The sequence below is a fragment of the Corapipo altera genome, unplaced genomic scaffold, assembly GCF_003945725.1.
Source record: "Corapipo altera isolate COAL_440 unplaced genomic scaffold, ASM394572v1 113, whole genome shotgun sequence".
Taxonomy (NCBI): Eukaryota; Metazoa; Chordata; class Aves; order Passeriformes; family Pipridae; genus Corapipo; species Corapipo altera.
In genome coordinates, this window is record NW_020884895.1 from 1987468 (window position 1) to 2009799 (window position 22332).

Sequence of the window (22332 nt, forward strand, 5' to 3'; positions counted from 1 at the left end):
ACAAAGTGCACTCGTCTGGATGGCTTATCTGCACTACTCAGATGAGCATTTTCTGAGGATTCTTTGTAAACTAACCCATAAAGCTGACCTCTTATTCTGGTTATCCAGATTTGTTTCTGTGACTCCTATAACAATTGGGCTATGAGTCCCAACTGTGTCACATGAGGTGGTGTTAATTGATAGGAAGACAAGGTATTTAGGACATTAGGTCAAGCCAGCAGCCTGCACACCCCAAAACTGCCAAAACTTCTCCCTGCTGTAACTGCTCTTTGGTTTGGTGCACCCAGGGACATTGTGAATGATTGTTGCACCTTGCCCTCTTCAACAGATACTGCAGTGCTTTCTCAGTCTCTGATTCTCTGTTCTGGGATATAAGGGTGGATGTTTACAACCAAATTTGTTAGGACTCCAGCATGAGAAAGGCTGCTGCAGATCTGCAGAAGAGTGCTAAAGCTTCTCATCTCCCCTAAAGTTAGAGGACCAGGTTGGTTCCTGAGAGAGTGGGTGCCACCAAAGAGCATCTTGGATGCCCATCGGAAGGTGGGATGAGTTGTTCTGTGGTGATGCCTATTCTCTGTGTGCTGACCAAGCAAGCACAGCTGAACCATTCCAGTGACATGAAATGGCTTTTAGCATGCTGAAGTGGGGTGAGGTGAACCCTGAATCCCACCCTCACCAACTGGTAGAGCAAAACACACTCTCCCCGTGCAGCTCTTGGAAGTCAGGGAAGTAAAAAATTACGATGCATCTTCTAAAATCCCTCTTTGGGCTACAGTACCAGGGACAGCACACTGCTGGGTCTCTATTATGTTTATTTGAAAGTGGTTTCCTCTCCTTTTCCTCTGATGGGAGATGGAAGGTGACTTCCCTGATTGCTTTGCTGCTGCCTGTGGCTGTCTCCCAGAGGCACCTGCCCAGAGATGTGGCAGCACTGCTTAGTTTGTGTGCAACCCAGGAGTGTGAATTCTGGGGGCCAGCGAAACCCTCCCCACAGCAACATTTTCCAGGAGATGGTATATATGACCTCAGACTCGTTTGGATGCTTTTATCAAGTCATGGCTATTAAATCACGATTTTTCACCTTGCGCTTGCTCTGTTTTGGAGGGTTTTAATGGCTGCTTCACAAAGGTGTTGTACAAAGCAGGTAAGAAGGTTTGCATCCATGATTGTTCAGCCTCACCACCGTTGGCTGTGGCATGGGACAGGGATGCTGCATTTTCTCTGGAGAAAGAGCGAGCTGCTGATGAAGCTCTGCACGCTGGTGTCCTGCACTGCCAGGACAGGCAGGAGGACCCTGGCTGTGTGGCCATGCAGGGCTGCCCTGAAGTCACCATGGCTCAGGGCAGCCAGGGCTGCACTAAGGATGCTTTGCTTCCTCCTTCCAGAACCCCTGGAATTTACACTGGACAGACTGAGGGGAGACTTCATCACAGTCTACACCTTCCTTGTGAGGGCAAGGGGAGGGGTAGCACTGATCTCTTCTCTGTGGTGACCAGTGACAAGACCCGAGGGAATGGCATGAAGACTGGGGAGCTTTAGGTTGGATGCTAGGAAAGGTTCTTCACCCAGAGGATGAAACAGGCTCCCCAGGGCAGTGTCACAGCACCAAGCCTGCCAGAGCTCAAGAAGCGTTTGGACAAGGCTCTCAGGCACATGACGTGATTCTTGGAGCTGCCATGTGCACGGCCAGGAGACGGACTTGGCTGATCCCTGTGGCCCCCTTCCAACTCAGGATATTCTGTGACACGGAGGGCCGTCGCGAGCCGGAACGGAGGTTCCAAGGCGCGGTTTCCCGGGACGCGGCTTTCCGGGGCCGGGCCGGCCGCTTCCCGTCGTTCCGGGGCCGACGCTCCGCCCGCGCCCCGTTGGCGTCGGCGGGAGCGGGGCGGGGCCGGACCGGCCGGGCTGGGCTGGGCTGGGCTGGGCTGGGCTGGGCTGGGCTGGGCGGCGGAGCGGCGGCGGAGCGCGGGTAAGGGGGAGTCCGGCGGGAGCGGGGGCTGGCACTGAGGGGGGTGTGGGGGGCTGTGGGGGCACGGACAGGGGCAGGGGCAGAGCGGTGCGTGTCACAGGGGCGCGGGTTTGGGTTGGCGGCACACGAGGGCACCGCTGCGGAGCCGCTCGGGGGTCCCTTCCCGGACCGCTCTCCCCGCGGGGTGGCCGTGGCACAGGCGGGAGGTGCTGGTCGGCCGGGACACGGGGCACTGGCTTTGGGCAAGAGGGCAGTGTCTGCTGGGGTGGTCGCGGTGCCAAGCTTCGTGGGGGCTTGGGCAGGGGCTGGGGCTCGGGCGTGATCCTTGGGGCTGCTCCTCGGGGATGGCTGAGAGGAGGCAGCAGCAGACGCTGTGGGAAACTTTTGGAGTACACCCGCAGGGTTTGGAGCAGGAGGGCTTTGGGGAACGTGCCCCGACCTAGAGGACACAGTCACGGCCTAGAGAGGACAATGAGGAGGTGGCCTTGGCTGCGGCGAAGGAAGGTGTGACCCAGCCGCTTCGCAGGCACACGTCCTCTCTAACCCGCTTTTGGTGTCCACCAAAGCCCTGGCTGCGCTCATTAATGGGTTTGTACTTAGACTTTAAAGCCCTCAGGAATTCTGATAGCTGCGATGCTCCTAGGTAGCCCTCGCTGGCTGTGGAGGGAGGTGCAGGATGCTGCAGGTGGCCTTCCCTGTGTCCCCACCCTGTGCTGCTGCAGCAGCCAGGACCGTGGTGAGCGGCTGGCAAGGGCTGGGGTGGTCAGGAACAGGTACAACTGAGTTTCCATCTGCAGGACTCCTGGGCCTGAGGACAGCCGTGGTATTTGCTTCTGAAATTCAGATGACAAGTACCCATGCTTTATTTCCTGAAGGAATTTGCTGTATACCGCTAACTATTAAAATTCATGACTTGGAAGTTTCTTGCTCCAAGATCTGACTCGGATGTAACTGTCTTGAAATCACTGTGGAAAGATCCATAAACAGTAACTGTTGCAGCAAGGAATTGGTATTGATGTGTAAAACTATGCAAGGAAGTTTACACCTGAAGTCTCAAAAAGCTCTGTGGTTAAGTCCTAAAAACAAAACACAGTGGAGAAGCTGGGACGGAATGACCACCCATTCTCATAATTTATTGTCCCAGGGCAGGCTCCAGATCTCTGATACTCTGCATAAACCCTACATCTTCTGCTTCACTACCCACAGCAGAGACTGTTGCGTGGTGGGACACTCAGTGCCTTAGAGTTATGGTATACCCATAAGGGCCATGAATTCACAGAGAAGGTCATGCAGGCAGTTTTTCTTTTTTATGTGTGTATTAGTTCACAGCACTACCAAGGTGATCACGCTGCACTCTTTTCAGTTGTGGTGGTGTTATGGAGAATTGTCTTAAGCCATTGGGGACTTAGTTGGTGAGAAGCAGCATCTTTTTATTTATTGCAGGATACAGGTACCAGAACTTGTTCGTTCTCAGGCTCTGCTTGAGAAAATGCTATCAGCCTGCCTAGATCAGTAGGGGAGGCAAGGCCTGGGAGGTTGTTTTAGCTGGTGTATTGAAGGTCTGGATGCTGTTGGACTGATGTGTTGCGCTGACTGAACTGGAATCCCTTTTATACATTCAGGTGTCTGTGAATATGCTGCAGGATAGCTGCTGTTGTTTATCCAGAGAAGCTGAAGCAGACTCTTTTATGTGTAGACAGGACTCTGCCAGATCCTGCAGTAACCTTTGCAAGGGTCTCAAGGACTTAGACCACATAGATAGAGCAGATGCTAACTGTGAGGAGCATCACAGTGTCTCTGGAGGTGAACAGGCTGGGTCACAGCCAGCAGTACTCTGTTTCCAGGCAGATGCTCTGAGTCTGGAGATTGGGACAGAGGTGGGCATGGCAAGCCTGGGCGGGGCATGAAGTTGCCTTGGAGATTGGGCAAGATTTTTAAACACTGATTGAAAAGAGATCCATGCTGAGTCTTTTGCCACTAACCTCTTCCAAGTCTTTCTGTCTACAACAGATCTCTACAGGGGTACATGCCAGTAAGGTTACTTGTAAACTGGGCATTGGAAATAGGGAAGAACAGGGGGAAAAGGATTCTCTTCAACCCGTGACTGAGGAATGTGGAGGAATACAGGGACTCTTTGCTACTTTATAGCCTGGCAAGGGTATTATCTGAAGTGACAGGACTTCTTCTTTTTCCCCTGAGGCTCCCGCTTACATGCTGTCCATGTGTCAAGGCAATTCTCTGCAGACAGCTGGCAGAGTACAAAGTTTAGTAGTATTGCCTGCAGATGAGTCAGCAGAAGAGAAATAGCTGGTTCCTGTGAAGTGCAATGATCTTGTAGGCAAAGCAGCACATGACAGTCACATCTGACTGTGCCAACGCCTCCCAGCTGTGGGTGTCCCAGGGCCTCGCTGGTCCCACTGCCAGTCTTGTGCTCGGGTCCAGGGTAGGAATTGGAGCAGCCTTGGACTGGAGCATTTATCAAGTTGTTGCAGTCAGCTCTTGTTTTGCACAGGCTTTCAGTTTAAGCAGCAGGATTTATTTTACTTTGGCATATAAATCTGCAAGTGAAAAGCAAAAGAAGTGGCAGAAGAAATCGTGCTGCTGATGTAAGTTTTCAGATAATATTCTTCAAGAAGTCCTTTGGGACATCAAAAGGCAATGCAGATGGGCCAGGTCCTCGTGCCATCAGTGTGCAGAAAGATCTGATCTGCCTCTCCAGTGTAGTGTGAGACAGGAGTTCTCTGACACCACCAAGGCTTCTATGAAGATGAATTGAAATAAGGCTTTGGCTAAGCAAGAACATTTGCCGTGCCTATTCCAACCTTTTCCACCTGCCAGAGGTATTAACTTTGATGTTGTGGTTAAATTCCAGCTCTGACAATGGTATAGTTAATTCACACTAAGGAAGAAGTTTTAAATTCCTTCCCTGCCTATATATCTTCTTCCTTGGTGGTAATCAGTGCTTGTCCTTTTTCCCTCCCAGAAGCAACTGTGTTTCGGTGGGATTCAGTGATTCCCTGACAGGGAGGGTGACTCTTCTGTCTGGCAGTCGACTGCTCCTCGCAGAGCTTGTACAGGTCTCTCTCTCTCAGTGAGCCAGCTTGCAGGATGCAAGGCCCTTCTTTGGTATGGGATATGCACCAAAGAAATAAGTTCAAGAAGCAAAGCCCTTAGTGTTTTTTAAAGTGGTGCAAAGACTGTGGTTTGCCCCAAATGGGACACTTCCAACCTTACTCCTTGCGAGCAGTTTCTCATATTTAGCCATGGACTCACTAATGTAGGAGGGTGATGCTTTAAAATAGAACGATGTTAATATTTTACAGCAGGGCTCTTTCTTCTGGTTATGCTTGGTTTCTATCTTGGAGTGTTCAGAATGAGCTTTGAGAGTTGTCTTGTCTTTCCTCTTCCCCATCTGCTGCAAATGTAATTAATTTTAGAACAGGCAGTGTTTTATGCATTTGGGGAAGCAAAGCTGTGTCCTCATGTGTTAAGGTCAGCTACAGATGCTGGATCCCATTGTTAGTAATTGTTTAGGATGCTATTTTTGTCACTTGGGTCAAAATGAAACATTCTAAGATTAGCAGCTTTATCGCAGTAAGGTGTGTTGTTTTTGGAAACGTGTTCCCAATTTTTAATGAAGACAAGTTTGGTGCTGGGAGGACTTCTCAGAAACGCACTAGCCACAGCATAGAGGTTTTAAAGTTCCAAAGAGTGGTAAAATTATTGTTTAATTTCTGCATTAATTTGAGCTGCATCACTCAGGTGCCCAGCCCAGCTCTCCAAACGTTGCAGAGGCTTCTTCAGCAACATCTAACTTGTAAGATCAGAGCAGATAGAGCATGTTTATACCATCCTTGAAGCAGGTTTCTCACTCAGTATGTCGGGTAAAGCTGCTGCTGCTGCTGTGTGGCTGGTACTGTCTCACCACTGCTGCTTATTTAATGCAAAGCCAGTAATAGAATATATGAAGTTGGAATCCATTCGCTTATGTTGTTTGCGTCATTTGACTACGAATACCCTGAGAGGTGAAAAAGTTAGGGGGGAGGAGAGCAGGTGGTTTGGGTGTGGGAGGGGCTGGAAGAAGCTGTTGGAGTTTTCTCCTGGCCCGGGACAGTGCTGCTGTACATCAGCCTAAAGCACAGTGTTGTCCTGTGCTGTAACCCGCAGTCTTTGTCTGGCCATGAGCTCTGCACCCAGCAGGAAGGTGATGGTGATAATTCAGCTGAGAAGTTGGTTGCTCTGGTGGGCTGGGCTCTGGTGTAGGGGCTGCTATGTCCGTACTTCAGCACCAAAACCTCTGCCAGTGCTTTTCATGTTTTGCTGGGCAGTGGTTCAGAATGTCTGCGTTCAGCATGTGAACAAGCTGGTTAATTCTTTCCAAAGAGAAGGAAAGGGAGTGGTCACAGACCAGCAGGGGACTTGAAGCACAGTGAAATTATTTTGACCAAATAACAAGAAGAGCTGCTGCTGTTTCCCTCACTTTTTCCATGAATGCTGGGGTTACTTGAGCCAGGGACAGATGTTCAATGCTTTCTGTGATCTGAATGATTTCTGCTGGGACCGTGGTGGTGAAGTAAATGACTGGTACAATGTGCTTGCAAGGTGACACCTTGCAAAATCTAAGAATGACTTGTATCATACCCTGTATTTTCACAGAGGCATTTTGGAATCTGCTGCATTTAGAGCATCGATCTTGCCTGAAAGTTAAATGTTAAGTGTTTGAAGACTTGAAGTCCAGGTTGCAAACTCTTTTTGCCTGAGGTTGCTTTTGCATCCTCCCATATGTTTGTTGTTAGGAAATGGTAAATTAATTACTGGAATGGGGGAAACTTGGCAAGCTTGACTCACAGGCATTATGGAGTGAGTGCTGGATGGGTCATGCAGCTCTTAAGTGTCCTTGTGGCTGCTTTCCACTGTCACTTTTATCTTCTTCACAGTATTTTTTGGCTCCCCACACACCTAAGATTCTCTTTTCCTATTCTTAGTGTATTGTAGCAGATCTAGCAGGGCAGCCAGGGATGCTTAGATCCGTGTAGCCCCAGCCCAGTTCAGCTGTGTTTGGCTCTAACACTGTCCCTAAGGTGTTGTCTTGCTGATGCTCAGTGAGGAGAGTGGGGTGTTTGTGTGTTGTTTAACTGCATTGGACTCCTTACTTTGGAACATTCCTTAACCTGGAGTCACTTGTGCTTGAGTAAGTCCGATCACTAAATCTGCTTCTTAACAGAGCTTCCACAAAGCACACTTTCCTTGGCTACCAACAGCAGAGGTTTGCCAGTGGCCCTTAGTGAGGACAATCCCAGCTCATTCCAAGCAGGAACATTCAGCAGAGCCCCTCTGCTGAGGAAAAGGGTGGTATTTAGGGGGGCATCTGCCCTTTCTCATGCCTTGCACTTGCCCCACCTAGCACATTCCAGCACACCCATAGCATGTGGGTGGAGATACGTTTTAAATTCCACACTGCTCTTATTATTAAGGGGTTGAGGCATGCACGTAAGGATCGTTCCTTGGTGGAGGGGTCATGCTGCTCTCAGGAATAGCTGGCCAGAAATGCCATTTGCTGTGCTGGAGAGGTGCACACTTCAAGTGAGCAAGAGACATAACACTGCTCTTTAGTTTTTGCAGATCTACCACCCATTTCTAAATCCTGCAGCAGCTGAAAAGGGAATATTTGCTGCCACACCTTCCTGTAAACCCGTAGTTTTGCTTCAGCTGTGTGAAGCTGGGTTTTCTAATACTCCAGAGCCCCTTTGGAATGGTATGGTGACTCCAGCTCAAAAGCACGGATAACTTACTTCCACATAACTGTCACAGTTTCTATCCCAAATTGGTGGTCTGTCTGTCTGTTCATCACAGAAGCAGTTCAGCTGTAACACCACTAATGACAACCTGGTATATAAAGTGCCAGAAGTCAGTGTGCCCTAATGTGGTGTCAGCAGCTGCTTCACCATCTGCTGAGTCACCACTGCGGTGGGGACAGGGGACAAGAGGGGAGCATGGTGGCAGCCATCCCAAAGTGAGCTGTCCCCACTGGGGAGCTGCAGCTTGGTCTTACACAAACAACAAAACAAACAGCAAGCCATCTAGTCATTTAAGTTCTGACCCCTTCCCTCACCCTTACCCTTCTGCTTAGGCCTGCTCCTTCCTCTCTTGAGGTTTCTACAGGGATGCAGCACACCCAGCCAGCTGTCTTGAGGGGTGTAAAGGCTAAAGAGTCCAAGTGAGAGCTGGGAGAGGGCTGAATGTGGACTGGGTGCACCATAATCCTTAAGTTGCTTTTCAGATATGAGAGTAATATAATTAGCCTTTTAGTAATGATTTATAATTTGTATTGCAACTCTTGTTTCAGTTTCTCTCTAGCCAGCTGACTGCTGCACGCCTCTCTCTGCAGAACAGTCTGAGTTGCATTAAATGATTCAGTATTCCCACCAGGCACTGTTTGTCAAGCCTTGGCAGCTGATGCCAAATACAACTGGCTAAGCCCCTTGTGAGGTGGCTGTGTCTTTGCACTGACCTTCTGTACACTGTGCCTGCTGTTGACTGATTCTGCTTTGGAAGAACTGACAAATATCTCTCTTTTCTTTCTTTTTTTTTTTTTTTGTTTTGGTTTTTTTTGCCCCTCCTTCATTTTGTTCCAGTTCTTACTGGACGTGCTTGGCAAGATGGAGCCACCAACCTCCTCCAGGCTGAATTCCCGAAAGAGAAGAAAAGATGGATCTGGCCCTAATGGGGCAACAGAGCTGGATGGAATCCCTCCAAAAATGTCCCGACGCTCACTCGTAAGTAAGCAGAGATATGAATTTTAGGAGCATGTGAGATCAGAACATTGAGCTGTGGTGGCTTGTCTGTGGACACAGAAAACAAGGGGGGGCAGAGGAGAAGAAGCACATGACAGTAGCTATCCTTCTTGCAAATCCAGTTTGAAATCTTCCTTTGTTCATACTAATAACATACTTACAACGTGAGCTTAAATTAGGTCTGAGGCAATCACTAAGCTGCTTTTGTAGTGTGTCCGGCTTGTCACTTAAGCTGAAGTGGCACAGGCATGCATATGGATATCCATGGAGGAGTAGCATGTCGCTTCTGAGAGGTGTGTTTTGAGTGACCCAGTGGGAGGGAGAAATGCTCCAAGCAAGCACATGGAACTGCAGGAGGGTCTGAAGTGTGTAAGCACCCACAGAAGTAATCTGTTGAATCCATGCTCTGAAGCACTGGGAAGATCACTGTTTGATTCTCTTGGTCCGGAGAAAGACTGCATTTATGCTCCTGGTACTTCAGGATTGTTCAGGAGCAATAAAAGTAAAAGCACAAACAACTGGAAGGATTTCTCCTGGATCAACCTTGGGACAGCTTTAGCAAGCTAAAGCCAGAGGGATCTCTTCTGAAGGGGGTCTTGGCAAGTTAATGCTGATGTAAAGGGCTGACTTTAACTTGTCCTTGCCACAATATTGCAGCAATGGGCTTTTTACAGTTCTCCTCTGCCCTCTTCCTAGAGCTATCCCGTGCATCACGTGTACTCTGGTTGTTCTTTCCTTATCTCTATCAAAAGCCAGCTGCCATCCCTGCCACGTCGCACTGGGGTCATAGTCCTTGGCAAAATAGGGTGATGTGTTGCAGCTTTCCTCCTCAATGGCAACATTTTGCTCTTCAGGACCTTCAGCCCTGTCCCACAGCATTGGTAGTAATGAAGTAAGAGCAGTGCTAGCAGTGAGAATTGGGGAGGCTAGCATTGGGAGTGGAGGCTTGAGCTTGTGTGACTTATCCCACAGAGCCTTTATATCCTCGACTGTTGTCAAACCCAGCCTGTCTCTTTTAAAGACCCCATGTGTTTTCAATAAGGAAAGAGAAATGTGCAGATTATTATTCCATAGGAGTCACTTGCTCTTCAAGTTGGTGCCTGTCCTGTATCAGAAGTAAAGCATCTGTCTACAAATAGCACAAGACAAGTGATATCTAGCCACTTTCTAAGCTTCCTGCCTGTTTTTTAGCCACGGGGCAAACACAGATCTCCTGTGAAAGATTTCTTTTTTTTCTTCCATTTGCAAAAGTTTTATTTATTATAGCAAGAGTAATAGTGTTGCCTAACTGTGAGATTACCTTGAAGCCTTTACCACTCCCAGCTAAGCAGCTGGCTGGCAGAATGTTCCCCTGAAGCAGCAGGGCTCAGCAGCAGATGGTAACAAACCTGCTGACACATAAGCCTGTTGTACTGTGCACACCACATTAGGTTCTGACCCTCCCAGGCCCTGCAGAGGAAGGGCAAGACACTGGCAGGACCTTTTGAGAACGTTTCTCTGTGTTCCTCTGATAATTTTGATAGGGCTTTTTTATGCTTTTATTCCTAGCTTCATATCAGGTGTGTGCCAACCAAACTACATAGAATCTGGTTTTATTCACAAGTCCCAGATACAATGGCAGTGAAGAAAGGAGAGGCCTGCAGGCCTTACCTGACAGTAAGGATCCTGGCAGAGGAGGTGGTGTGTGAAACATGGAGCCTCAGTAAGTTAAAGGAGATGCTCAGCAGTATCAGTTTGCTTGAATGTAGTGGTCAGTGGTTGTTTTCCTGTGCTCTTCTCTATAAGCACTCTAATGAGGAAAGACAGTAGCAATAATAGCAGTGGTTTTTCTGGTTGCAGTGTGCTGGGCACCGTGGCAGGATTCTGCAGGGGGACAGGAGGCCAGAGAGGAAACTGCTGATTAGACTTCTGCAGCTTGAAGGTGTTATTGATCTGTAAGCTTGTTTCCTAGTGTTCTGCCTCAGGAACGAGTTGTCCATTGCTGCCCCACACCTTCCAGCTAGACGGAAATTGAGCTGTTGTTTTATGGGAAGGGCAGATGTTTTGTTTCCATTCAGAGCAGACCAGAAATGATGCCTGGACTTCAGCTGTTGGTTAAATGTACTGCTGTGGTCAAGCTAGCAAGTTAGAGGAGTTTTCTTGAAGCACCTGGAGTATTCTGCCACAGATTGAGGTTAGTCCCTCACTGCGTGTGGCTCAGAAATGGTGAATGTAATATAATATGACAATACACACATTAGTGCTGCTGTTGGTATTGCTCTTCTGCTCGCTCGTGTACTCAAATCAAGGAGCTGTTACAGTTTATATGTCATGGCACAAGCACTCAGGCACAGCAGAGTGATGGTCTTGCCAGAGTGGGCATAGCTGGAGTTGCGACAGTGAGGTTTGAAGCTTGGCTTGTGCTGCTGTGAAGTGCCGTGTGTCCAAAGTTTGGGTTTAGCAGCTGCAGATCTGAGCCTCCAGTTTTCTTGGGTCCAGTATAACTGCTCTCTTCTAAACTCTACATTGCTTTCTCTCTTACTCTCTAAACTCAGGCTAATCACCCTGCAGGGCTGTTTTGAGGTTTTACACTAACTAGTCTTTTAGTACACGTGTCTGAACTGTGCAAAGACGCAGTGAGTCACTCAGTGGCTAGGACACTGCAGTGGCAGTGCTGCTGCTTTGAACTGCCCTCACCTTTGCATTCTCACAGCGAAACTTCCCTGGCTGTTTAGGGACTGAGGGAACCGGCTCCGTTTTCAGATGAAGTGGAAATCGACTACAGCAAGCCATACATCAGAGTGACCTATGAGGAAGCGATGAGAGGGACCCCTTGTAAGTAAAAAAACAGATTGTGTAAATGTTGAGGGTTTGGGGGGTGGGTGTGATTGTGATATCTCTGAGACCGAAACAACCTTGTGTGTTGGACCAGGTTTGCAGCCAGTGACTTAGTTAATGCTTTGGTGATTAGATAACTGTTCCCATGTGAAATTGGGCCTGTCAGTACAACTGAAATTGTAGGTGTGAGGAGCTGTGCCTTCACCAGTAAGGGTATTTGAAGCAAATGGGTATTTGTTTTAACTCTTCCTGTGCCACTGCCTCTTCCTGTCCCATTCTAGCCTGGATTTGAAGTAAAGTCAGTGTCATTAAACACAGTTGGCCAGCCTCACAACAACAATGTGGGAGAAACACTGTTCTCTTTGCAAGTCCAAAGCAGAGACAGGACTGACTCCTGAGGAATGACTGCCCTCTCCTGCCAAACAGAGTGTGCAGATGGTGCTGTCTTATTTGGCCTCTCTGTTATAGCTACAGAGACAATAAAAATGCTGCATTTCTATCTACCTGAGTGCTGCTGACAGATGAGCCAGCTCAGATTGAGACCTGGCAGTGGTTTCCTGCTAGAGGCTCTGGAAATCCAGTGTATTTCACAGTCTACATTAATTTCCCAGCTGAAAGTCTCCAGAGCCTGCAAAAAGGTCTCCTGATTTCAACACTGGTAGCTTTTCTGCCTGCTAGGACTAAAATACACTGCATGCTTGTTGCTGTTTATGTCTCTGCTCAGGAACTGTAGCTGCTGCAGGTACAGAGGAAAGGGAAGGATGTCCCAGCCAATTTCCAGAATGTGATTGTACATTCATAAAGGCTTGCCAGGACCAGCCCTCTTTTGGCATACAGAAAGCTTTTGCAGTCGCATATCTCCAGATCCTTGGCTCATTGGAGCCTCCTGACATCTTCAGACTGAGATCGTAGAACCACTAAAAAGTGGTTGCAAGAGGCTGTCCTCAAATTGACTCCTCTGCTTAGCTTGAACTTGACAACCCTGACCTTTGCATCAACTCCTCTTCCTGCTGCCCTCCAGGCTCTGTCTCGGAGTACCTTCAGGGCCCTCCTCAGAACCCTGGGGTCTCAGCAATCCTGCTAGGTCTTATCTGTGCCCTGTCCTCACTGCAGCTTTGGTGTACCTCTGCTCACACCACTTCTCTGAGTCTGTCTGCCTGAACTAGGCTAGAGAGCAGCAGGCTGTTCCTGAGTGTGTCAGATACAAAGACTGTGTGGCTTTCTGTTACCAGCAGCAAGAGGACTGCAATCCTGTATAGTCCCAAGACCAGAAGTCAGGGAGCCTCCCACTATTACATTGCAGGGCTAGACTATCTCACTTTACCTCTGTGCTGACCTCAAAGAGCTGAGCTATAATTTCCCCTGGCAGAGGTAGCCTGAGGAAAGATTTGTTCCTCCATATTTATTTATGGATTTAGCTGCTAATGCCAGAGGTTCAGCAGAATTGTGTCTGCTTTTCTTTGTGTAGTCCAGCTTGGGTTCTGGATAGAACCATTGGGTCTAGAGGAGGCAATGATGCTGGTGGGGGATTAGAACAGTCTGGTCCCTCAACCAGACTGGTAGCTGTGGCAGCAGGCTGCAGAGGGGGATTCTCTAAAGGTCTTGAGATGCCATCCTGGCAGGCAGGAGGAAGTCAGGCACCTATGAAACATGTGGGCCAGTTCCCCTCTGGTAGTTCACTGCTGTGAAAAAAGTTTATTCTGCATTTGGATTTCCATAGAAGGAAAATGTTCAGGGTTTGCTTTTCCTTAGGTCTCCCTTTATCTTGTTAGGGTGATATATGGTAGGCTTTCAGTCTGCCTTTGAATGTGATTGTATTTCAGCTCAGATGCATTTGTTTCCAAATGGGAAGATGGAGAGACAGCCATTTCTCTTCACAGATCTGTCCTGGCTATAGCTCTGTGTTCTGTAACACCCCCATGAGTTTAAGTAGGTCCTCAAATGCAGGCATGAGCAGCAGCTGCTTCTCCAGGAAGGTATCTTCACAACTGTCTCTCTGTCCCTTTGGCACAGTGGATCGCCCCGTCAGAGTTTATGCCGATGGAATATTTGACTTGTTTCACTCTGGACATGCCCGGGCCTTGATGCAAGCAAAGAACCTCTTCCCAAACACATACCTCATTGTTGGAGGTAAGGAGTGACCTTGTTGACTTTGGCTGTTGCAAGAGTACAGTTTACCTGTGTCTGTGGTTGTGCATACAGGGCTTTTGTCTTTGTGGCCTCAGTGGCTCTCACTGAGCTGGTTGTCCCAAATGTTGCTGGAGTCTTATTGCAATATGGGGTTGGATATGTGTGCAGAAAGATTCCCTGTACCAGGTGAGTGCTTCAGGAAGAGATTTTTGATCACACTGTTCTAATTTGACCCTTCTGTTTTGTGACAGATACAGGTGAGTTGCACACCTGAGTATCAAAACGCATTAGGGATAACTGAGCATTTGACTCTTGAATAAGACAGCTAAAGAATGAGTAACAGTCCTTTTGTGGCTGCTTGAGCTTTGTGTCATTTGTATTGCTCTGCAAGTCACTCTCCAGCTCCAGCTCCCTGCTGGGGATTGCTTATGGGAATTGCTTAATGCCAGACAGATCCCCTTAGGAGCATGGAGATCAGAGTGATTTCTTGGGCATGTGCCTGGACACATAAAAGTCAGTGAGGCCCCATTTCTCCAAATAGAAGTTCACCGTTTTGGCTGTTAGGTCGTAAGTCTTTAGATGATGCCAGAAATATCCTGCTGAGTGCCTGAGGGGATCTAACACAGGTGTTTTAGCCAGGCTTCCTTCAAGAATATAAGAGGAAAATGGATACCCTTCTTCTGGCTGCTGCAGTACACGGGCCTCTGTCCAGGCAGTGTTTCTGTGCCCCTCAGGCTGTGCATGTTGTCTGTCGAGAGCTGACCCCTGGTCCCCTTGCACCAAGACTGAGACAAGAGGCCACAGCCCAAGAGAACATGAGCTCCAAGCTGGGAACAGTCTCACCCGCTCTTTATCATGTTTGTCTAGAACGTAAATACATCCAGTACCAGTGAGACTGGTAATGCCCTGTTTACTTTTGAGTCTGATAATCAAATAAAACTCCCTCCTCAATACCTTGCGTTGCAGATTATGAAGAGTTGTTAATTTACTTCCTCATAGAACATAATAATTAAGCTAACTTGATTTCCTGTGAATTCACCCTGTGTTTTAATACAACTTTCTAAGAACTCGACTGTGTTATGGCATTTTATGAAAGTGGAAGCTTAGACAATGGGGTTTTTTGTGGGCTTCAGATTCCAAGCCTGAGACATCCGTAGGCTTAAAAGCCCAGTAGGCCCCCAGGTGCTGTTTCATACAGGAGAGTTGTCTTCTGTGTTGGCTGGTTTTCTTGATAAGCACTGTAAGCTCTAGAGACCCTGAAGGCTTGGGGTGTGGGTCCCCAGCTTGGGCCGAAATTCCCCAAACAGCCTGCCCAGAATTGCTCAGGAGTTTAGTGCCCTGTAGTGCTGCCTGTTTCTGGTTCTTTGTGGCTGGAAGAGCTGGGTTTGGAAGTGCCATCGCCAGCCTCTGCCAGCAGAGATGTGTGCAAGATCCTTTTACTGTGAAGCACCGGGGTAAGTACCTCAGGCTCACTGTTGTCTGCCTGTTTCTCCAGTCTGCAGTGATGAGCTGACCCATAACTTCAAGGGCTTCACGGTAATGAACGAGAATGAGCGGTATGATGCTGTGCAGCACTGTCGCTATGTGGACGAAGTGGTGAGAAACGCGCCGTGGACGCTCACGCCCGAGTTCCTGGCAGAGCACAGGGTAATTTGTGATATCTGATCTTTTTGGAATTTTGATTAGCCTCTTGTCTGTTCACAGCAAGAATTCATCCTTGGGGGTGACCTCTGCCTGAGCAAGCTCTTTCTTTTGAAACTCCTTGAATATAGAACGAACTGAGTTATGGGGATCGAGTGGGTTTCTTGGGAAACTAGAAGGTTTTGCTGAGCTGGCAGGTAATGTTAAAATAAGGTAGAGACTGTGACATGGTGAAGAAGCCTGAGAGGGTTCTTGCTGTTCCAGGAGAAGTTGTTGCGGGGTAGAGATAGGTGTGAAATGCAGTAGGGAGAGGATAACATGGTTGGAAGGGATTTCTGGGGGGTGTCTGGTCCAACTCCCTGCTTACAGCAGGAGCAGCTTACATTTTCATGAGCTTCCCTGCAGCAGGAGACCAGGCAAGCTGCCTTGAGAGTCTTTTATCAGTCAGTGAGATAAAGTGAAAGGAATCTCTAACATCTGTTGAACTGCTTTTAGAGGTGAAGGAGTCTCCAGGGGAGACTTGTTGCCATTAACAAACCATTTCTCTGCAGGCTTAAAACAGCTGTGTCCTTATTCCCAGCCTTTCCTTGCCTCTCTGGCATGTGTTTACAATTGATAGGCAATTGCCAGTGAGAACTTGGGACTGCTCAGTGTTGCTTTCTTGATGTTCTCTGTCGCACCCCTGCGTGGAGGTGTTGAGCCGAAAATTACCAACCTTTGACAGAAGCAGACCTGCACATTCAAGATAAAATGTTGACTCACTTTCTTAATTTTCAGATCGACTTTGTTGCACATGATGACATCCCCTATTCCTCTGCTGGCAGTGATGATGTCTATAAGCATATAAAAGAGGCAGGTGGGTCTGAATCAGATTCCCCAGGGCTTCCTGTCAAAGATCTGCTGTAGTTTCTCCTATGCCTGTGTGTGGGAGGACTATTTATGCCTGGGGAAGTGGCAGTGCCCCTCTGGGAACAAGGGCTGCCCAGGAGGCTCTGGGGGCAGGAAGAAGCAGCTTTAGGCCCCATTTCATATCACTAGGACTGTCCCATGTCCCGGACCACACATGGCCCAGCATTAATTCCTAATTCCAATCTAGTTGTGATTGAATTAACTGCCACCTTTTGAAAACATACTACAGTTTGTCTTACAGATTCTCACAAATGGGCTTAGCAAAGGGGCTTCTCTAACTGTTTGCTGTAAAATTCACTGGGGGTGCAGCTTTCTTATACTGTCCAAACTTAGCCCTCACAACGTGTTATATTTCCACCCACTAAATTGTAGGGCCCCTTGTCCTGTCCTTGTCCCCACACTATTCTATGTGCAGTGGGTTATGATCAATAGTCTTTATACCAGCTAAAGTAAAGAACTTTTCATTAGAGTACCTGGTATTTTGACAGGGTTTTGACAAGCTGTGGTCTTACTTGGGTCTTCCTTGTAGTCCCAGAAAGGATGACTCTGGTATTGTACATTCAAGGTCAAAGATGTGGTGATGGGAGGACAGTTAGGAAAGTTGCTCTTGACAGGAGAGATTGTTTCCTAATGGAGGTGGCAGCAGCTTTTTGCCATGTGTCTTGCTACAGCTGTCCTGGGTCCTATTCCCCAACTTTAGGCATGTTTGCACCCACTCAGAGGACCGAGGGGATCTCAACGTCAGACATCATCACACGGATCGTGCGGGACTATGATGTTTATGTCAGACGGAACCTGCAGCGGGGCTACACAGCTAAAGAGCTCAATGTCAGCTTCATAAACGTGAGTTGAAGGGGGTCTCACCACACAGAGTGTGAAGATGCTGAGTCTTGTCTAGTGATAGCACAGTCCTGCCACATGCCAGTAAAAGGCCTGTCTGCAGAGCTAAGCATTTGCACCAAACCAGCCTCCTTGGAGTAGAAATTAAACTTCTTCTGCCCCTGAAATCACCTCAGGGACCCACCCAGAGGAACTGGAGATTTGCTAATACTGCTCCATTGTCAGAGATATCCTGGTGACATTTTACCTCTTGAAAGAGCTGGAGAGAGGGTGGGTGATGAAATGTGTGCTTTCTTGAATTGAATGAAAAGTGGGTTGTTTTTCGGCAGCAGCTGCTGTCTCATCTCTCTCCTGTTCCCTCAGCCACCTTCTTAAGGTCATTTGTTAGGATAAAATCTGATCCTGTTCCCACTGTACTGTTCTCTTCCTGGAGCTGCAGGAGTAGTAGTAAGCACTTGAGTAGGACAGAAGGACGTGCCCTGATCCTCTGCTGAGCAGCTCTAGCCCACAGACAAAATACATGGCAGAAGACACTTCTGATGTTGGAAATAAAGTAGTAAACATTTTTTTATCACTCAGATACCATGCCTGTGAACAACAATGAAAGAGGAGAGGTAACGGCTGCTTGGCCTCTCTTTGGCACGTAATTCTGCCTCTGTTTAAAAACACCCAGCAAAAAGCCTGGTGCTGTTGTGATATGCAGAGAGACCTACAGCAGGTCACTCAAATCTAATCTGTATGTTATATAAATATTTCCTTCTTCCATGCACTCCTATTAGATAGTGCTTATCTCTCGCTTTAGCCTTGCTCTGTGTGCTGTGCCAGTGCCTGCCACAAAGTGTCTCACAGCCCCACTGTGTCTGCCATGTAGTCTGGGGAAGAAGTGTCATGGAAATGAAGGAGAAGTGTCACCAGACTAATGGAGATGCTGAGTCTTAAGCAGCAGTTCAGTGTAGTAACACAGAGCAGAAGTGGCCACCACTCAGATTTAGTGAGCTGTGTTCTGATCCACCACTTACTGTGCAGGAGAAGAAATACCACCTCCAGGAACGCGTGGATAAGGTGAAAAAGAGGGTGAAGGATGTAGAGGAGAAGTCAAAGGAATTTGTCCAGAAAGTGGAGGAGAAGAGCATTGATCTCATCCAGAAGTGGGAAGAGAAGTCCCGAGAGTTCATCGGCAATTTCTTGGAGATGTTTGGTCCAGAAGGCGCGTTGGTAAGGAGGTGCTCTGGGAAAAGGGGATCTTGGAGAGATCAACACTCATTGTAGGGCTTCTGCAGAGTCTGCAGAGCAAAGGTTTAGGGTTTAATTGCGGTGCTCAGTGTACTGCCTGTCTCCAGACAAGTTGTCCCAGGCATGGGCAGCCTGTTTTCAGGGAGCCTTCACCATTGCCAACTAGATAATGCTAGTTATGGTTGTAGGTGAAAAGTTCCTCTGTCCCATGAGCTGGCCTGTCAACTCCAGCTTGTGCCCTGTTGACCACTGAGCTGCCAAGAGGATGGCAGTCACTTTGTCACTGGCCTGGGATGAGTCTGAAGCTACTTGTTTATGCCAGGCTTTCCTGTGCTGCTGGGTAAATATCACAGGCACTTCATGTTAGAAGTGCTTGAAAATGTGTGGTGATTACTCTGTGTGCAGTTTCCAAAGCCCAGAGTGATGCTGGGGCATTTTCTGCTCTTACATTGCACAAAGTAATGAAGGGACACAACTCTTGCTGCACAAGCTGTAAGTAATGTTCATTTCCATGACTGTTTAAACTGTGCTGTCTTCCTGCTTCCATCACTAGAAACACATGCTGAAGGAGGGTAAGGGCCGGATGCTGCAGGCCATCAGCCCGAAGCAGAGTCCCAGCAGTAGCCCCACACATGACCGCTCCCCATCTCCCTCCTTCCGCTGGCCCTTTTCCACCAAGACTCCTCCTTCCTCACCCGCCAACCGCTCCAGGAATGAGTCTGCAGTCACCTATGACATCAGTGAGGATGAAGAGGATTAAGCTACCTGCCAGGATTTACTGTGAACTGCTAATCGCAGAATCCTAAGTCCAGACCCAGCGGGGAACTCTAAATGAGCAAGAGAGCCATAGGAACAGGGCTGACGGTGAGCACAGGGCCTTGGAGGCACCCATTGCTCTTAGCAAGGGCTGCTGCCTGGAAGCACATTCGAACCTCCTCTCCCTTCTTCTCCCCAAATCCCCTTTTTATTGTTTACGTTCTAGTGGTTTCCAGGGTGAAGATGGCTTTTATATTTTAAAAAAATACTTGTTAAAAGCGCAAAGAATAGCACTCTAGTGAGGCTTTTGTTTTGGTTTCTTTTCCCTTGTTAAATCTCCAGGCAAGAGGGAGAGTGGGAAGATCCATCTGTCTCTTCTTTCCTTCAGCTCCTCTGTCTTATCCTCCCACCCCCAGGCAGTATCTGTGCCACTGCCAAACGGAAGACCCCTCAGTTCCTCAACCAGCATGACCTCGAGGGCACTCACAAAGCAGTGGTGTAACAAGGCTTCTAGGAAATAGAGACCTCTCTGCTGGGCTGGAGCAATAGCAATCTATCCAGCAGACCCTGTAGTGCTCACATGCCTCTAAACTGAGCTTCCCAGTGTGTTGCAGTGAGGGCGTGCTGGGCAGGGGTACCAGCTTGGCACGCAGGAGTTACACCCAGGAAGGACTCATGGCACCGTAGAGTGGCACACCCCATAAAGCATGCAGCATTCACAGCTCCAAAGTATACAGGGGCTGCAGGGGAAAGGCCTGTCCAGCTAACCTCAATAAGACTGCTAAAATTGAGCCCTCAGTTGCTGTTGGAGAGAAGAGAATGAATCTTTGCTTCAGGGCACTTGCTGTCTATGTGTTTCCTTGGGTATGCTAGAGCCCATGTAGGAAATGAATGTGTGTACACTTTTGAGAAGTTCCTTGTCCCAGTCTGTGGTGTGTTATATGTGTCACTGTCTGTGCAGACGGCTCTTCAGCACTGCTCTGTGTGTGTTTGTGTTTCAGTTGCTGTGCTCTAAGGGCCAGAGCAGTCCTTTACACTGGTGCTGTGAAGTCGCTGTTCTAAGGGCAAAGCAGCCAGTTTGCTGTCCGTGTCAGTGTGTGCAGCTGGACAGATGAAGGGCACGTTTTACCCCCTTGAAGGGTCCCAGTTCATGTGACAGTTACCTGGTTTGTGCAGCACATGCACAAATTGGTGCAGGCTCACTCTGATCCTTGAGGCAGGCCAGAAAGAGCATCAGAGAGTGCTGCAGCTTTTTAAGTCTTTAAACATGTAATGCTTGTTTGAATCCATGGTCCAGTCGTGCCTGCTGTCGTGTCTATGATACACACTGAGCATTGTGGGCTGCAGCTCCCCGAGGGCACTCGCCCTCCCGTGCAGGTCGGTGCACTGTCCCACAGCCAGTGCTGGAGGGACTGGCCTTGCTGTGGAGCTGTGGAGCTCCCACTCACTTTTCTGTCGGGTTTGCCTGTGATTCCGTGGTCTCTGGGTGGAGCTGCAGGGCCGAGTTGCCTGTACCCTGCGATGCTGGGAGCAGAGGACAGCTCAGAGCCCAGCCAGCAATGCTGCAGGGAGGTCTCCAGATCAGGATGTGAGGCTTGGGAAGCAACAGGTGCAAGGAGGAGACTCATCATGTACTGCCACAAGCTGTGCACGATGTGATGCTTCCAGGGTACATAGTGGCCCTGTGGTAGGAACAGACTGCAACTGCTTTCCAGCTTTTATCTTGCTGGTCCTTTGTCATGCTGCCCAAAGGGCTTGACAGAGACTGTGCTTCTGTTGAGTTCAGAGCCAGTATGGGAAAGGATATTTTGGGGATCCCTAATCTTCCACTTGGACTTCTTTCAGCAGGGATGTGTGTGGCTGTGGGAATGTGGCTGGCTGCTATGGATTTTAAGCTGTAAGGAGCAAATGATGGTCACTTGGTAGAAGCCAGTTGTTAATCCTCTGGTTTATGAGTGGTAGAGCACTTACTTTTTGTCATCCACACTGTCTCTTCCCTCATCTTCCCCACCTTCCCTTCCTCACCCTTCCCTCAGTATGGGTGTTGCATTGCTTTCCTGAGCTGGATCACGAAGGCCAGGCTGCTTTAGAGCCTTACTACTGTTTAAAACACAAGTTATGCAACAGTGTTCTATAAATTTGGGTAACAATGGTGTTTTGGATGGTGGCTTGTTCTGCAGGGACCTTAACATATTTGGTCTCTCTGCAAAACCTGGGGTGCTCGGTAAGAAGCCAGCCATGGTTTTACATGTAGCTTGGAATAACAGAGCTGTTTCTTGTAATCAATAATCCCTGCTTCCTCCTTGCACTGAAATTAAATTGGACATTCAAATCCCAATCTAGTCTTTTTTTTCTTTTTTTTTCCTTTGTTGTTTTGTTTTCTCCTGGGTCACTGGACCAGCACTGTCATGTCCTATCAGGAATAGGACATTGATCTTTCAGCAACACATGCGACCAAGTTTCCCAGGATCGTCTTGTTCCCCACAGATATACCCAATGCTGCTGCTTCAGGACTGTCCTGCACACCCCTAACCCATCCCTCACTCTTCAAAAGAAGCATCCAGAAGAGACATGCTTGAATTAAGCATGAAGTAAGAGGTACAGTGGGAAAATAAAATTTTACTAGCATGCAATGAAGAACATATGGAGTTTGATGCTGCTAAATCCATAGTCTACTCCTGCGAGACAGCCCTACCTCACTTTCTCTGTAGAGCTGGTGTAAGCCTCTAAGGGGGGATTTTCTGATGGCAGAGAGCAGCAGCAGGAGAATAGAGCTGAAAGGTGCCAAGGATGGTGGTAGAAGCAAGAGCATCAGAGGGTGCTAGAACTTTTTAGGATTTTAAACATGTGATCTGTTCATTTGAAAACACGGGCTAAGTTGTGCCTGTTGTGATGTCTGTAATGAACACTTGGAAGTCAGAAGATTGCCCAGTGGTTTCTGCAAGTTGCAATTGTTCCCGATGTCTGTCCCCACCTCTGTTCTAAATGTGGAGCCAATACTGGTACTGGGGCAAGGCTGGTTAAGGCAGCATTAACTACTTGCCTGTGTTACAAAGGCTCATCGACGCTCCTCCTTTTGCCTGGCTCCAGGCTGGCAGGTGTGAAAGCTCCCTTCTGTACTCTCAGGAGCAGCTACTGCCATGGAGAATGTGCCCCAGGGACAGGAAAGACCCATCCAGAGGTCTTGGGAGAAATCACTGTCACCCTGGCCTTGCCTTGGCTCTGGGACCCCAGGCCACCTAG

General features: G+C 48.4%; 1 protein-coding gene across 1 annotated transcript; it reads left to right on the top strand.

Moving 5' to 3' along the window:
* The first annotated feature begins 1928 nt into the window (after window positions 1–1928).
* Window positions 1929–21427, top strand: PCYT1A (phosphate cytidylyltransferase 1, choline, alpha). The gene is made up of 9 exons (XM_027647352.1): window positions 1929–1969; window positions 8605–8745; window positions 11478–11577; window positions 13594–13710; window positions 15206–15357; window positions 16129–16207; window positions 16961–17103; window positions 18127–18315; window positions 18887–21427. Exons 2-9 carry the CDS (start codon window positions 8629–8631, stop codon window positions 19091–19093), a joined length of 1104 nt encoding a protein of 367 aa, XP_027503153.1. The 5' UTR covers window positions 1929–1969; window positions 8605–8628; the 3' UTR covers window positions 19094–21427.
* The last annotated feature ends 905 nt before the right edge of the window (window positions 21428–22332 follow it).